General features: G+C 36.8%; 1 protein-coding gene across 2 annotated transcripts; it reads right to left on the bottom strand.

Moving 5' to 3' along the window:
• Positions 1 to 10,143: 10,143 nt before the first annotated feature.
• Positions 10,144 to 16,200, bottom strand: LOC112053149 (lipoyl synthase, mitochondrial). Of its 2 annotated transcripts, none has more exons than XM_024092457.2 (8): positions 15,989 to 16,200; positions 15,445 to 15,640; positions 14,739 to 14,872; positions 13,976 to 14,132; positions 13,510 to 13,567; positions 13,180 to 13,332; positions 12,374 to 12,495; positions 10,144 to 11,888 (listed from the first exon to the last, which is right to left on the bottom strand). In XM_024092457.2, exons 1-8 carry the CDS (start codon positions 16,034 to 16,036, stop codon positions 11,653 to 11,655), a joined length of 1,104 nt encoding a protein of 367 aa, XP_023948225.2. In that variant the 5' UTR covers positions 16,037 to 16,200; the 3' UTR covers positions 10,144 to 11,652. The 2 variants fall into 2 exon arrangements, with proteins under 2 accessions (XP_023948225.2, XP_023948226.2); XM_024092458.2 differs by having other exon boundaries at positions 13,180 to 13,329.
• Between the last annotated feature and the right edge of the window lie 209 nt (positions 16,201 to 16,409).

Below are 16,409 nucleotides of genomic sequence, written 5' to 3'. Positions count from 1 at the left end.
GCGGCGTCGAGGGTGCTTGAGGACCATGCACATTGTCAAATACTCCACATAATGATGTAATCTTTTTATTTGTTTGTAACAAATAGACTCCGAAACTAAACTGGCCAGGTTTAGATAAATCTTATCAGTGAGCAACATATATTTTATCCGTATTCACACGGGAACGAAAACCGCTGGATCTACTGGTATATTTACTAGTATAATTTTATTTAATTTCTGTAAATAATAAATAAATTTTAAAATGTATTTATTATTTACAGAAATTTTAAATAAATTTTAAAATTTATTTATTATTTACAGAAATTTTAAATAAATTTTAAAATTTCTGTAAATAATAATAATTAAAAACAAAGCAAAGTAAACCGTTTGCCAATTTAAAAAAAACGATAAATTAATCTTGTCTGTTTTAGGACTTCTTAATAAAGTCACCTACGACCACGACACTATTATCAGACGCAAATACACCAAAATTTAAAACTAATCTAACGTCTGGTACCTATATAGTTCTAATTTAACTTCGATTATTCAAAGTAATATACTAACAGTGCAAACGAAATAAAAGCTTCTAAAAAACTAAAATCGCAAACAATGTACAATGTAAATGCTCCTTAACATTATTGCACCTTATCTAACTGTAAGTAATGGAAGGATTTTCCAAAAGGGGCTTTTCCCGGCCTCCTAATTCGAAATCTAAAATGTTAGTTCAAAAACAAATTTTGATTATAATTCGCCGCCTTCATATTGTCATGATAACCGTCCCTGGCTGGAAACTTGTTATGAGTTTTTCCTTCGATTTTCCACGCTTTTATAATGAATGGTTATAAGTCATCTAAATTTTGATTTATTAGGGTTTTCTTTTTACTTATTTAGAGAGTTATTACTTTATATAAAGTAGGTATGTTTTCGTGAAAAATTAAAATATGTAAATCATTAATAATGTAACAATGTGAATAGAAAGCAGCCTTCGAGTCTGCTTTTATAAACAGTGTTGGACTGTCATTCACTAATACATTTGACTTCTCAAAATGTTTATAAAGAAGCCTAATGTAAATATAAAAAAAAAATGCATTATATGAGTGTGAATTAAGTGTAATAACTGTTTTCTTCTTTTTCTGATAGAAGGTACACTGGTTCATGGTCTGGTCTATCAATATAGTGCATTAAAAACAAATAAATATGCTAAGTGTATGATATAAAACTTATTATTTTGCTATCTTATTGCTACGAGAATAATAAAATTTTCTTAAAACAGACATCTAATAATGATAGTGATCGTAAATCCCCGGTCGATTTAAAGCCAATTCTGGCGTACAGCGGGTAGCGGGGCGCGGGGTAAACGATAAAAATGCGGAATCCTTTACAGCGAATGGAATTGCGTATTGGAGCTCAGACAGGGTGTAATCTGCCTGCCTACAGAACCCAAACGTTCCCGAGAGTAGCGCTTGCACTCACTAGCCACAGAATAAACAGCGCACACATTCCACTGCGTCACGTTTTGACCGTTGTAGGTAATTAACAAATAGAGAGTCAATCAATTATTTAATAAATGTGAGTTAAAAATTGTTTAACCAAGCAACCGACCCACCTGATTAGTGGACAACCATCGCTTATAAACAGAACAATACATTACAGGGCATGTAAGAAACATGTTCTGAAAAGTACCTTCCTACATTTTTTATTTTTCAAAGTGTGATATACAAAATAACTAACACAAATTATGTCTTGTTCTAATGTAGATGCACCTTTTATAACTGTAAAATTTTACAGAAGTTATTCTGCAAGTTTTACATGATGAATACATCCATCCATCCAGGGCCGGACCGTCCATACGGCGAACGGAGCGGTCGCTCCAGGCGCCAAATCCTAGGGGGCGCCGAAATGGCAAAGACAAGATCGAAAAGAAATTTATTTCTTTTCGATATTTCGGTAATAGAGGGCGCTAGGGTGATGATTGCACCCGGGCGCTACGTGAGCGCCCGATAGAGTCTTTACCTGCAGTGCATGGGGTGCGTTACACCCGGGTGCCGCGATCTCAGGGGCGCCCAAGCGCCACTCGCCGCGCGGGTTCTATAGGTACTAGGGGGCGCTAGGGTGGTGATTGCACCCGGGAACTACGTGATCGAGAGAGGGTATTGTGCCTGATTTTCAATTGGTCTGAGTATGGTCAAAATCTTCGCGTTCCATAAGTTCGTAGCCTAAGTAAACCAGGAAACTACAAAGCTATAATTTTATAGTTAATTTATTTTTCAACTTTATTCAAAGCTCAATACACTTATTTTGTTGGCCTGGAAACATTTCTATACCAGCTATTTTTTTTTTCTTTAAACTCTTAGAAAATGCATAGACCACTTTCATAAAAATTTTGAACTCGATAAGTGTTTTTTCTAGCTTCGGAAATAGATAAAAGTCTGATGGAGACGAGACTAGATCATATGAATATGGTGGTAAGGTAAGAATTCTAAATTATACTGATGAATTTCTGCTATGCTTTTAACTTTCTTCTTCAAGTTCTTCATTGCAGTTATTAAGTTAAGATTAAGATGGTTTTTTTTCATGTTAAAAAATACGAGTAGTCACGATCTGTTTGACGGGATCGCGTGGGGAACGTAACGAATGCAAATAAATGCATGAAATTTTATTCTATTAATATAGCTATATATTGAATAATGTAGCTTTAACATGAGGGTAATTTAAAAAAAAATAATAAAAAAAAACAACCGACCTCAAAATCATAAAAAGTTTCCATTAAATTAAAAACGAAACATAACATCGTATGTGCTACCTTCTGATCAGTTTGAAGGTGGTACCAAGTTAGTGCTGTGTTAATAAAACAGTATCTGAAAGAAGTGTCTGAAAATCCAGTTAAAATCTTCATGATTTAAACGGCTTGAATCGAATCGAAAGTCGGTTAAAAATGTACGACATTCTGATATACGTTAAGGCTACGAACTTTTCAAACGTCCCTAGTATATAATGTTAGGAGCAAACAGGAAAGGCGCCATAATTGGATCTCGCTCCATTCTAAAATTTACCTCGGTCCGACGCTGCATCCATCCTTATAAACGTTTTCGTTTATTATATTACAACTACCAGCGAAGCGTTCAAGCTTTGCACGTGTAGTAACATCAAACATTACCTATTATGTATTGAAACATTTTTCTCCGAAAGAGAATAGGTATTAAATATTAGAGATTTATTGAGAAAATAATGGTCTATTTTATCTTCATAAAAACATATTTCAGCTTTATTTGTAATACGGATAGCTTTGTAATATTACTTACAACGGTATTTATCGTGAATAAAAAATAATTACGATAACAATAATACTCGGAAACTCGTATCTTCAAATAAAAGATATATTATATCCTAAAATTTATAGTTGTTTTCCCCGCACATCCCCCGCACATCTATAACACGTAAACAGAAACTATCTACACCGCTCCTCTGATTTAGCGTAACATAGCAAACTGCGCCGGTATACACTTAAAACGGTATACACTTTACTTACTGTTATGTTCTCTAACGTATGTCTCTATATCAAAAACTAAAGACTGAGATACAGATAAAGACGAATTCGAACTCACTCTGTAGAGTTATGAAACATCGTTACAGAATAGTGCTACTGAGCGAACTAGAAGTTGGTGGTAACTTATATACTCGTATAAGTCAAGTTACGCATCTGCAAATAATCCTTCTACTATTCTTTGCGCGGTGCATGGAATCGCGCCAGAACTAAATGAAATTGAAATTAGCTTTCTCTCCCCAGAGCCACTCGCGGAATTTTCCAAAAATAAAAGCGTATTATATTTTAAAATAGATTTCAGTTTCGCTCCGGTAAATGGGGGAGCGCAGAACTCACCAAGACGGAAACGTAATTAAAAAATCTGCTTCACGTAGGTAAAGGTGGGTGTAAAAATTGTATTCATTAACGAAGCGGGTAATTAATGATGCACCGAGCTAGTTACGAGTACTAACGTTTCGAAATCCGACTACTGGAGATTATTATTTATACTTCACTTGCCAGACTTCATGCAAAAAATATTTATCTGATAAAATTATGTTTTTTTATAAATTTTCAGTAAAAATTCCCGATCCGGAGTGGTGAAATTGGTGGTGCTACAACCCCATGCCTCGTCCTGGTTAGGCTATTCTGTAACAATTGCGAGTTTGGAATTCACCTCTATCTTTCTCTGTTTAACACCATACTTGAATGAGAAAGATAGCGGTGAATTCAAAACTCGCACTTGCGAGTCATACAAAACATCGTTAGAGAATAGCCGTGCTGGAGGCCTATTCTGTAATGATGATTTGTATAACTCGCAAGTGCGAGTTTCGAATTAATCTCTATCTCTCTCTGTTTAACATAGACAGAGAGCGATAGATGCGAGCACGAAGCTCACACTGTCGAAGTGACAAAACTATCGTTACAGAGTAACCTCCCTGAATATTATCATTTACATTTTTGATAACATTAACATCCTAGGCACCTACTTACAGCAAAACAATATTAAACTTAATTGTATCAAATTAAATTAATTACAATCAAATATCGACAACGATTGAAACGATTGAATAAGGAATCGTTAAGTTATTTAGGATTGACATCTTAATATCGGTTGTGTAAAATGATTTGCAGCGAGAAATGGTGCCGATATTCCTCAATCTTCGGTGGCAGAGCGGTTCCTCAGCTCTCAATACATCATTCGGTATTTTGCATCCATGAATACCGAGCAGTGTTGATGTACCTCTAAATTCACAGCGTACTTTGCACGTGAAATTCAAAATTGTGGTAGAAAAATTTTCAATGCGGATGAATTTGTAACAATATTTTAAAGGGTTTCAAATGGAAGCTAGAAAACCGACTTCCGTTGATATTATGTAGCAATAAATATATTTCCAAATAAATGGGACACTACAGAGGTCATCCTTTTTCGAAAGGAGATTTGCATCTTAAATCCACAATGCTGTCAAATGCTCATATGCGGGCTTTCTGCCTCAATGTTCTACTCTGTAATGACTAACGATCACTATCAGATGTTAAAGTAACTTACAAAGTACGATGTCGACACGTTATATCGACTAAGCTGAGATCTGGCATCGATTTATTATGCCTGTAATTTCCTCAAAATCAAAATACCCATCAATGCTATATGCATTAGTGGCGGATTTACAAACTTGCCACCAGTAGGCTGTTAAATTTTTGCATCCCACTGACCACTGAAATTTGCTACCCTACTACTTATTTTGATATACATAAAGACAGATGAGAGTTTTCAGGTTAGAACAGCTTAATACAGATGATGAAGTGTCACGCACATTTTAGTATTTTACTATAATTATGTACAGTACTAGAATATTAGTTACATTTTCAATGCTCAGTTTTTGTATGTACCTATATTTAGTAATGGTTTTCTTTATTTCTGTTACACAAAATGTTTAGGGCCCAATTTACTGGCATGGTATGTTTTACCACAAAGAGCCCTCCGGTATATTAAAACATCAAATTAAATCTTAAGCACAGCATACGGAAAAGACAGTTAGTAAACCAAAAGAAAACAGAAAGTAACGATTTGATTAAATCTGCCTGAAATTCCCGAAAAATGAGGGCACACATCAAATAGATCCCAAATCAGATACGTTAGAAAGAATGAATTGGACTATACTCGGTATAGCGGACGAAGACCAAAAAGAAACAGAGAACCTAGAAAGAATTGAAAAAAATAACGATGTATCAAACAGTTTGGTGAAATGTATGTGAAATCTGGGTGAAATTTGTGTGAAATCCCCGTGAAATGTGGGCGCATGTTCGCTCCGGCTCTACACGGGCGCGAATATTTGATGATCCGAGAACGGTGCACGAATTCGACACAATACACTCTGCAGTTGCCTATAAAATCCTCTATGTAAATGAAAATCAGTTGATATCATTTGTATATCACTTTAACAATAACAACAGCTTTACGTACAGACATTAAATATTGTGGCATTGGATTGTAATCGTCCATTGGTCGACGGTGAAAAGAAGCCATTACTTATACGTTAGTTAATATGCGTCGTTGATCCAATGGGTAACCTTTGTAGACTTAGATCACGAGGTCACAAGTCGAACTAAGAAATATTGAGCGTTTGCTTTTCACAAGATAATATTCTCAATAGTAGCCTGAGGTTGTACACTCCTGTGTAGCAGAGAACCTGATAGCCGTCGATCCTTATCGTTATCTGAATAGTTATCATTACGGAGTCAAACATTATGTTTTATTCAATGCCGCAATCGAAGCAGCGTGTCGTACTGGCTGCAAATCTGCTCTACAATAAGAATGGAGGCATTATCATGATCCACTCAAACAGGCTACAAATGATGATGAGTTTTAGGTAAAGTTTGCTTACGTAAGAAACAAAAGAGCTGTCTAAGCACACATTCCCCGCCCCGCACGCACGGGCGCACTAAAAGCCGCCGCCCGTCGCTACCCACAGATAACCAACACACGCCGTTTGCTGACCGTTTGCTGACCGTCCGTGCAGCGGACACAACCACACACGAAACTATTACATCCATGGATGAGGAAATTCAATCTATACTAATATTATAGAGGAAAGATTTAACGTTTGCATTGAAAAGGTAAGTATTGTATCCCCAATGGGGATATGGGGATATAGATAGAAAGAAAGAAGGAAAAATGCGTATATTTCGAAATTATGCCATACATCACAATATCTCCAGTGGCATTACCCAGAAAATGGCCCCACCTCAGCATATTGCTACGGGACCATTTGAATTAGAATACAATGGGGATTCCCCATTATCTACTACGGGTGAAACCGCGTAGCATGTGCTAGTTCTCTATCTCTATATTTTTACAAGCATTGATAGAACGTGCCCTGTTAAGGTAAACCATAATATAAATTGGAGCCGTCCAGTATTCTTTGTATGAAATTAAACTCCTTACTGCAACGCACACATCGGAAAATTAACGCAATCGCGTCAACTCAGGACTTACGTCTCCCCGTTTAGTCCGAGGGCTGGTGGATAGTTTTCTTAGCATATATACATAACTGTAGACATGTCTGGGGATAGAGAGATTTTTTTTTTTGAAAAAATATCCTAGTATAAATAATATTGAGGCAATCTGAAAAGTGTGCAATATGTAATTTGGTGGTTACAAATGGTTCTGGATCTCAGATTCTGGAAAAATTAGGAACCTATTATTTGGGTAAATTATATTTCAAAGTGTTAGCTTCGTTATGACTATACAAAATACACATTTTGTAAAACTTTTCTCAATACTTTATTTTTTTGAAAAATACATCTTTTGCTCACATTTTTCTTTCAATCTCAGGAAAAGCAAACTTCGTCGTTATCAACCCATATTCGGCTCACTGCTGAGCTCGAGTCTCCTCTCGGAATGAGAGGGATAAGGCCAATAGTCCACCACGCTAGCCCAATGCGGATTGGCAGACTTCACACACGCAGAGAATTAAGATAATTCTCTGGTATGCAGGTTTCCTCACGATGTTTTCCTTCACCGATTGAGACACGTAAAAGCAAACTTATTTTCTTAAATTTTTGTTTTGTATAGAAAATTAGGTATATATCTTGGACATGGCCATTTTGTTTTTCGTTATGTACGAAGTCGTGTAGAAATCGAAAGCGATTTTCATCCTTCTCCTAGCAAGATAGCCCGCTTCCATTTGATTGCATTATCACTAGGAAACCATCAGGTGAGATTGTAGTCAAGGGCTAACTCGTAAGAATAAATAAAAAAATACCTAACTGTATGTAAACTGGAAGTTAAACTTCAGTTCAGTTTTAGGTGTGCGCTAGCTAAATGAGAAAAGTGAGATTTTAAGTATTTAAGGTTTAGCAAGAGTTTATTTTGGATTTACATAATCTGCTCTCCAAATTCAGGGCCGATTATCATAATTAATTAATTATTATTGATTTAAGTTCCTTCGTTCTCACAAATTTAAATAAAATTAAGTATCTACCTACAGCTGACAGTTTATTGGTGCCAGCATTTTAAATGCAGGACTTCGACATACCTAGGTACTTTAAAATCTTTTATCTGTAGGTAGGTGACTTACCATAGATAATAATGGTATAAAAACATATATTCTCTATAAAATAAAATGCCGCATCAGTATCTAGTTGGCTCCTCATCACACACTATGTAACAATGGGTACGTCAGGTAGGTACTCAGTATTCAGCGCGCAGAGTCGGAATGTTGATTTTTTCTCCCGCCAAAGATCACTCGTGCGCGATGCGGTATATCCCTCCCTGTTGCAGCTGAGCTGCAAAGTTGTCTTTACTGCCACAGTAAACAAGCCAATTGATTGAACTTAGAATACCTTTGTTTAGAAACGAATTATATTAGTTAAAACTCGCGGATGCCAGCAACCTCGTTTGCGTGAAATTCACTTTTTCACAAATCACCGAACTATCGGTTTTTTAAAGTATAAAATATCCTACCTTTATGCTGCTAAATAACCTTATCTGGAAATGGACAAACAGACAGAGACATTTTTTTTAAAAGCATGGGTAGGTATCTTGTAAATAACTGTAGGTACCTACACTTGAGCACTTAACAAAACAGCCCCTCTAGCCAACGTGATCAAAATCTGTCATTCCCATACATTTTTCTAGTTTTCGAAAAGTTAGCGATCGCAGAAAGAGAATCGACGTGACACTTGGCTAGGGGGGCAGTTATTTCGAAATCACAGACAAACACTTTCATTTTTTTTTTTAATTTTATATGTACCTATAGGTATTCAGGATTAAATGAAATCAATCAGATCAGATTCCTTTTAGTATTTCAAGTAGTTTTAATTTTAATCAGAAACGAAGGCAATCAAGAAAAACCAACTAAGTAGGTAGGTACTCCTATCGATGCCGTAGACTAGCCTAGTTGTGACAGTTTCCACGCCAATCGCTAACACTTCATTTGGCCGCGGCCACGATGTACCAATTTATTGTCTTTTTGCACACCAAGATCACCAGGGACACCGGGATATTTATAATTCATTATCACCATTCATCATTAACAGCCGATGGACGTCCACAGCTAGGCCTCTTGCATAGACTTCCAAACACAACGGTGTCAAGCCGCCAGCATCCAGCGGCTCCTTGCAACCCGCTTGATGTCCTCAGTCCACCTAGTGAGGGGTCAATCAACACTACGCTCTCCGGTACGGGGTCGCCATTCTAACACCTTGGGACCCCAACGTCCATCACCCATCAGCCTCATCAGCTAGGCGACTCGCTGTGTTATACCTATCAGTGGTTCGTCTGCAGATCTTCTCATTTTCTGTTTCGATCACACAGAGAAACTCCAAGCATAACTCACTCCATCGCCTGCTGAGTGACTTTGAACCTAATAAGGCCCATAGTTATCGAGCAAGTCTCGGAACCGGTAGATCATCACTGGCAATACGCACTGTTCAGACTTGTTTTCAGGCCCTGAGGATATTTGTAATTGGTGGCTCATTAGAGTGCGCGGTGAAATTACAAAACGCAGGTCGTCGGTTCGGTCCCCGGCTGGACCGATTGAGGTTTTCTTAGGTAATTACCTAATAATACCGGCAAAGACGTGCCGCCAAGCGATTTAGCGTTCCGGTACGATGTGATGTAGAAACCGAAATGGGTGTGGATTTTCATCCTACGCCTAAGAATTTAGCCCTCTTCCATTTTAGATTGCATCATCACTTACCATCAGGTGAGATTGCAGTCAAGGGCTAACTTGTAAAAAGTTAAAAAGAAATACGCTGCGGGAACTACGACTTTGTCCGTGGCACGGGGGTGTTACATCACCACTTTCAACTCCAAGCTGCTACTTTGTATTGAAATTTTCTTTCTTGAAAGAATTACTTGACCCGGGGTTCAAACCCAGAACCTTTTCCAAATCTCCCTGTAATACCGAGCATACAATATGTAATCTTTATTCCCCATTCCCTTTTATGAATTTCAGGCAACTATGTATATTTGACCAAGCATGCTTTCTTTAGGAAGTAGGTAGCTGACGTTTCCCCAACGACCGGGATTCGTACCCATGTCCTCTCTCGGTGTTAATGAGGCACCATACAGTGGAATTTAGAAGGCTTTAGATTTTAATAGTGCGATTATGGAAAATGTAATAAAACGAAACAACTTTAACAAAAAAATATTGCTCTATTTATATTTATAATTCCTTACATACAGTAACTAACATTAATAAAATTATCAACGGAAAAAACACATTAGATACCTAAGTATATTAAATAAAATGAGATTTTACTATATAAAATACCTACATCTATATCGCAAATAGTGTACAGTGTGAAGTAAAATGAGTATTGACACTAAAACACTAAGTGAAAGCTTTGCAAAAATCTTTGTGTTAGAGCGATTTCAGACTAGCATTTTTTAGCGTAATGTAGCGCGCGTGTAAGTGCGTATGCTGAAACGACCGCATACGCGCAAAAATTACGCTAGTCTGAAATCACCCATATTTACTGTAAAATATTTTTTTGAATACAACTTATATTTTAGGTAACTCCTCAGCTTCAGCAATCTGTGAATTCATGAAAAACCGAGAAAGCTCCCAATAATATAATAATAATTATTTCCAAGGCGAAAAATTGGATGTTACATGAAATTATGCGACTAGTGTAGACTAGTGAGTATTTAGCTAGTTAACAACTTGTGCGTTAGACCATATATCGTTTCCTTATGACAATCTCGCTCGGACTTACAGGCCTTAGGAAGCCGTTTAGTGAAGGGCAAACGAGAGATTTTTAAGAACAACAACAAAAACAAGATACAATAATAAACATTTGATATTATAAGACAAATCCGTAAAACATACACACCATTTTTAAAAAAACAAAGTAGTTCACATTGTGCAAATTTTTAGTGCAAATCATTCCAAATGTAGCTTATAACGACGTTTTTATGCTGTTTTAGGTCAAAAAGTTCAAATGAGAAAATTTTCAAAAGACGGTGAAATCAATATTTTGCCTAATATAGTACTAGAGAGAAGACACAAATAACTAACTCATCGTTTACCGATAACGGTCCCGGTGCGCTGTACAGCCCTATATCTATTGACAAATATCCCAAAGTGAGTTGATATCACGTTTACTAAGTACTAGATCCGACATAAGAAATGTATACCCTCATCTGTTACGAGTATTTACTCGTAATTGGGATAAGAAAAAAATTAAAGAAAATATTCACACTGACATATATTCACATAGGTTGTCTAGTAAAATTGCGGCCAGCAACAGTATTAATTGTTTTTTTTTTTAATTTATTTAATCTCCTTCCCTCATTGGTTAGTTAAAAACAATCTTACACTAGTTAAAAGAATATACCCAAAATAATTGAAATAGTAATGGTTGCCTTCTTTCACACTGCAACTGTGGGTTTACCAGATATAAAAAGTTAAGTCATGTTTTTGATATACCCTCATCACCCTATTTATTTGTCTAGTATTCCAAATGAAAGCTTATTTTAGGCTTAATTTGACTGTATTAGGTTGCCTTTGATCAAGTTCATTGGTTTCTTAGATTTGTGTCACTGTGAACATTATCTATCATTTATTTCATAGCACTAATGAATAACAGATGAGATACATTTCTTACGCCGGTTCTTAGACTACTGTGTGACGTCACTCGTATCACAAGCTGTCCGCCTTCCTGTCCCTCAGCAGGCTGGCTATGAAGAACTCGCCAGCGCGGTACGAGGAGCGCACGAGCGGCCCGCTGGCGGTGTAGAGGAACCCGAGGCGAAGGCCCACCTCCTCCCACTGCTTGAACTTGGCGGGGGTCACGTACTCGTGCACCTTGAGATGTCGCCGTGTCGGCTGCATGTATTGCCCCAGGGTCACGCAGTCCACACCAGCGGATTTAAGATCTGGAATATAATAAGTTAAAGTTTTTTTTTTAATAGTTGTCTTCTTCCTTTAAAATTAGCAGCAAATACATTTTTTTTTTTTAGCTCACTGTTGAGCACTCAGAATGAGAGGGTTTAGTTAGGTTCACTATACTGGTCCAATGCGGATTGGCAAACTTCACACACATAGAGAATTGAGAAAATTGTCAGGTATGCAGGTTTCCTCACGATGTTTTTTCTACACTGTTTAAGACAGGTGATATTTTTATGCACTATGCAATAACTAAAAAGTTAGAGGTGCATCCAAACCGGATTTGAACCTAGGCCCTCCAAATTGAAGACAGAGATCATATACACTGAGCTATCACGGCTATATGTTAGTGATTACAACAATACAAATAATTTAAATGTGCATATTTACGTAAGATAATTTAAATTACATACTGAAACATACATCAGAATTCAACAATACTGCTTAATTTTCCAGGATATCATTTTTCTTTTACCTTTCATAGTCTGTTCAACTTGCTGGTCGGTTTCCCCCAAGCCCAGCATGATGGAGGACTTGGTGATCAGGTCTGGGTTGATCTCCTTCGCCGTCGCCAGCACTTTGAGGGTCTGCCGATACCTGGGACCATGAATGATGATGGTTAATAGATGGTTAGACCAAATGAAAAACTTAATAAAATAGAACTTCTATTATTAATTAATTCTATTCTTCTAGTGTTTATTAGACATTTAGTCAACAATCATTTTGTCAACTTAAATTCTGTACTTCACAGTTTTGCATATAGACAGAGTGTTTTTATTACAAAAGGTTCTGCCCTGTATCTCATCCTAGATAATCAATTACTGTTGGTCAAATTTATACTCCAAATTCCTCCAATGGGCAGAGTAGGAGCAGGGTAGAAGTGCAGTCAGAAGACACAGAATTCAAACCCAGGATCTTAGCCAAATCCACATAGGCTAACCAAGGCCAAACCAAAGAGGCATTATTGTTATTCTTATTTTAAATGTGGCTTTTTAATATCTCTGCATGATTAAATCAAAAATAAGGAGATCCGTAGAAGAACCAAAGTTCAACGAGTCACAAAGCTGAACTGGCAATGGGCGGGGCACATCGTTCAAAGAGCCGATGAAAGTTTGACAATATCAAGCGAGTCGCAGGGATTCGCTGGATGCAGGCTGCTCAGGATTGTGATGTTTGGAAGTCCTTACAAAAGGCCCAATGTCCTACAGTAGTCTGTAGGTTGATATGATGATGAGATGATGATGATGAGGATGATGATGATGATGATGATGATATCCATACCCAGCTCGCTTGTCGCGCACGAAGGGCGTGAGTCGCTCCACAGTCTCTATGTTGTGCGCGAACACGTCGAGGCCGGATGCAGCGATGGTCGCCACGCTGTCACGATTTCCTCGGAAGTCAGGCACCAAGCACTCCACCAGGATCTCCTTACTCCCGGAAAATATAAATATGAAATTTGAATACATGTATATCAATGAATATTTGTTACTCTCACTGAAAGAGTTTAACAGATTGGATTATTTTTATTGTACATCTAAAACTTTTTAGATGTACAACAATAATAAAACAGATCTGAATTAAAGAAGTTTAGTCAAAGAGATATAAACTTACTGTATTTTGATTTGCCGCACAGTCTCAGCAAAATGTGCTGACCCTCCATCGGGCAGATCTGAAACATAACAACAAAGGGTAGCATCATTGTTTAATTAATTTTCATATAATTAATTATATAATGTAATCAACAATGTTCTTCAAACACACAGTTTGTTTATGTACTCAGATTAGCCACTTTGCTATACATAGTTATAAAAGTATTTTGTGTAGAAAACAAAAACCTTGTCTTGGTCACAAGCAAAGCACATAAAAAGGAAAGCATTAAGACTGGAACGAAACATTTTCTATTAATATTGTTGGAATTATTAGTCACACTATTTATCTTTAACTATTTATCTCAAAAACAGCTGGGCAGATTTTGCTGAAAATTAGTGGAAAGGTAGCTTAGTAGGGGTAGGGGAGGGATTTCACGCGGGCGAAGGCGCGGGCGTCCGCTAGTAGGACTTAAAGAAGAGATTCTCACCATCTCTATCAACAGAAGTGAGCACAATGTAACCCACTCCCCACTCGTGAATAGCCTTCGCGGTATTGACTGGTTCATCTGGGTCCAAGGGAGGAGGTGCTCTAGAGGTTTTCACTGAACAGAACATGCACCCTCTTGTGCATGTGTCACCCATCAACTGAAACAGAAAGTTTACATTTTATGCCACCTTTTACTAAACTTACCAGTAGGCTTACCTTAGTCACCAACAAGTAGAAAAGAAAAAGACAAATGTTGGCCCAGTCTCATTTCAATCCCAACACAACAAAAGGGACAGTGATATTTTAGAATCTGCCACTATTGACCGTGGTGCACATTTTAGGCCAGCTGGTCCAGGCTACTTGGTCCAGTGGTTAGCCTACTATATTATTTTATATCATGAGGCCCTAAGTTCGAGTCTTAAATTCAAATCTGGAAATATTGAGCTTTTATTTATCTATATTAATATTATAAAGCTGAAGAGTTTGTTGGTTTGATTGAACTCGCTAATCTCAGGAACTACCAACTTGAAAAATTCTATCAGTGTGGTTAGCCCATTTATTGAGGCTATAGGCTATGTATTATCCACTTATTCCTACGGGAACAACTAGTTTCAAGATGTTTTTAATAAAAAGTCCACCCTGGATTTGGGAATTTCAATTTTTTACTGTCCAATTGTTGGACAAAGACCTGTACCAATGGGCTGTTCCCAGTCCCCAGTGGCTCTTATCCATTTCCTCATCATTAATACAAGCATTCAAATTACCATAATGGTAGCTGTAGATGTGCCATTCTTTCCTCCGCTCCAACACTCGCCTATATTTGGGCATCTGGCCTCCTCACAAACTGTGCTTAGTTTCATACTCCGAAGTTGATCTTTTAAAGCGCTGAATTTTGAACCTTAAATGTACAAAAATCTAAATTTTACACATGATTGTTTGATTTTTATTCTACTAGTTAAAGGGGAACCGGTTTATCCACATGATATTAAAAAATATATAATTTGTTTTATTTAGATTAAGCCAACTAACATAGCTTAACAGGTTGCATAGCTGAAGTGGCAATGAGCAGGGCTGGTGCTGGAACAGGGAAGCCTCAACCAGAATGCAGTGTTGGTCAATCTGGGTCTTTAGGCAAGCTGACAATATCAAGAGCTTTACAAGGAGCCACTGATTGGTTTAAAACTGTGTTGTTTGGAAGTCCTCACAGGAGGTCTATGTCCAACAGTAGATATTTACCAGCTCATAATGATGATAATTTTTGGAAAAAAAGTTAATAAAAAAAAGAAACTGCAATCATGTGATTGTTGCCTCACACATGACAGACACACACAATATGGACAATGTATTACAAGGGATATAGAAAAAATAATAATATAATTTAACCCTTACCATACAATTTGATATTCTAATAAAAAATGTAAACTAAATGTGTGTTGAAAGTTTGACTTTTATTAAAAAGCTTAAAAACACCTGTAGGTATTGAGGTCTTGAGCCATGGAGGTAACCTTAACCTCTCTGAGTCTCCTCTTTCCCTTTTCAGTTTGCCTTCATACTCCTCCCAGTTTTTGGGCCTGTCTTCAGGAATAAAATCTGATAAACCAGGACCTTCTCGTAACTTCTCTCTTATTGCATCTAACTTGCTTGAATACGCACACACACTCTGCACCTGAAATTTTAAAATTAACACAATAGTTCTTCAAAATTAAACATAGCTTTGGGGCAATAAATAAGAGAAACTTTACAATAAGCATTAAGAATTGCACCTCTTTTGAAGTTATTTAACAGTTAGATAAATAGTTAAGGCTTTCATAATGTTCTAGCCAAACAAATAGTTGCCTCTACACACGAGAGCAAGTAATTTTATTAATAGAAAAACATATTATTTACATTTTACCTTCTCCGTTCAACATAAAGACTGAAAACTCAGTCACCGCTTACAATAAATGCGACGCATAATTACGTATTTTTGTGGTGAAATAGGTAACTTCTTAGTTTATTATAAAGCAATTATTACCTCGTGACATTTTGGCATCAAATGTGATTTGATAGAGTTTCGTAACATTTCGATATCGGTGCTTATTCCGAGTACAGGTAGCCAATGACTCCACAGTGGGAGCTCATTTCATAATTAATAACACATCACATTAATAAATGAGAAATAATTAATATTCTTTCTTGTAAACGCATTATCTGCGGAAACAAAGTTTATCACTCAGTAATTATCAAATGAATGTCAAAATCAAAATTACGTGATAGACTAAATGACAATTGACATTGACAGCATTGACTATAGGGAAGTAAATATTCGTAAAGTCGATATATCGATGTCATTATAAAAATATTATAATAGAATGTAGTTCTAGAAATATTTTTGATTTCTGATGTTCTGGTAGGATTTATATTTCTTTAATTCATTCGCTCAATGAGCGTGATAT

The sequence above is a fragment of the Bicyclus anynana genome, chromosome 6, assembly GCF_947172395.1.
Source record: "Bicyclus anynana chromosome 6, ilBicAnyn1.1, whole genome shotgun sequence".
In the NCBI taxonomy this organism is placed as follows: domain Eukaryota; kingdom Metazoa; phylum Arthropoda; class Insecta; order Lepidoptera; family Nymphalidae; genus Bicyclus; species Bicyclus anynana.
This window is presented reverse-complemented; position numbering and strand designations above follow the sequence as displayed.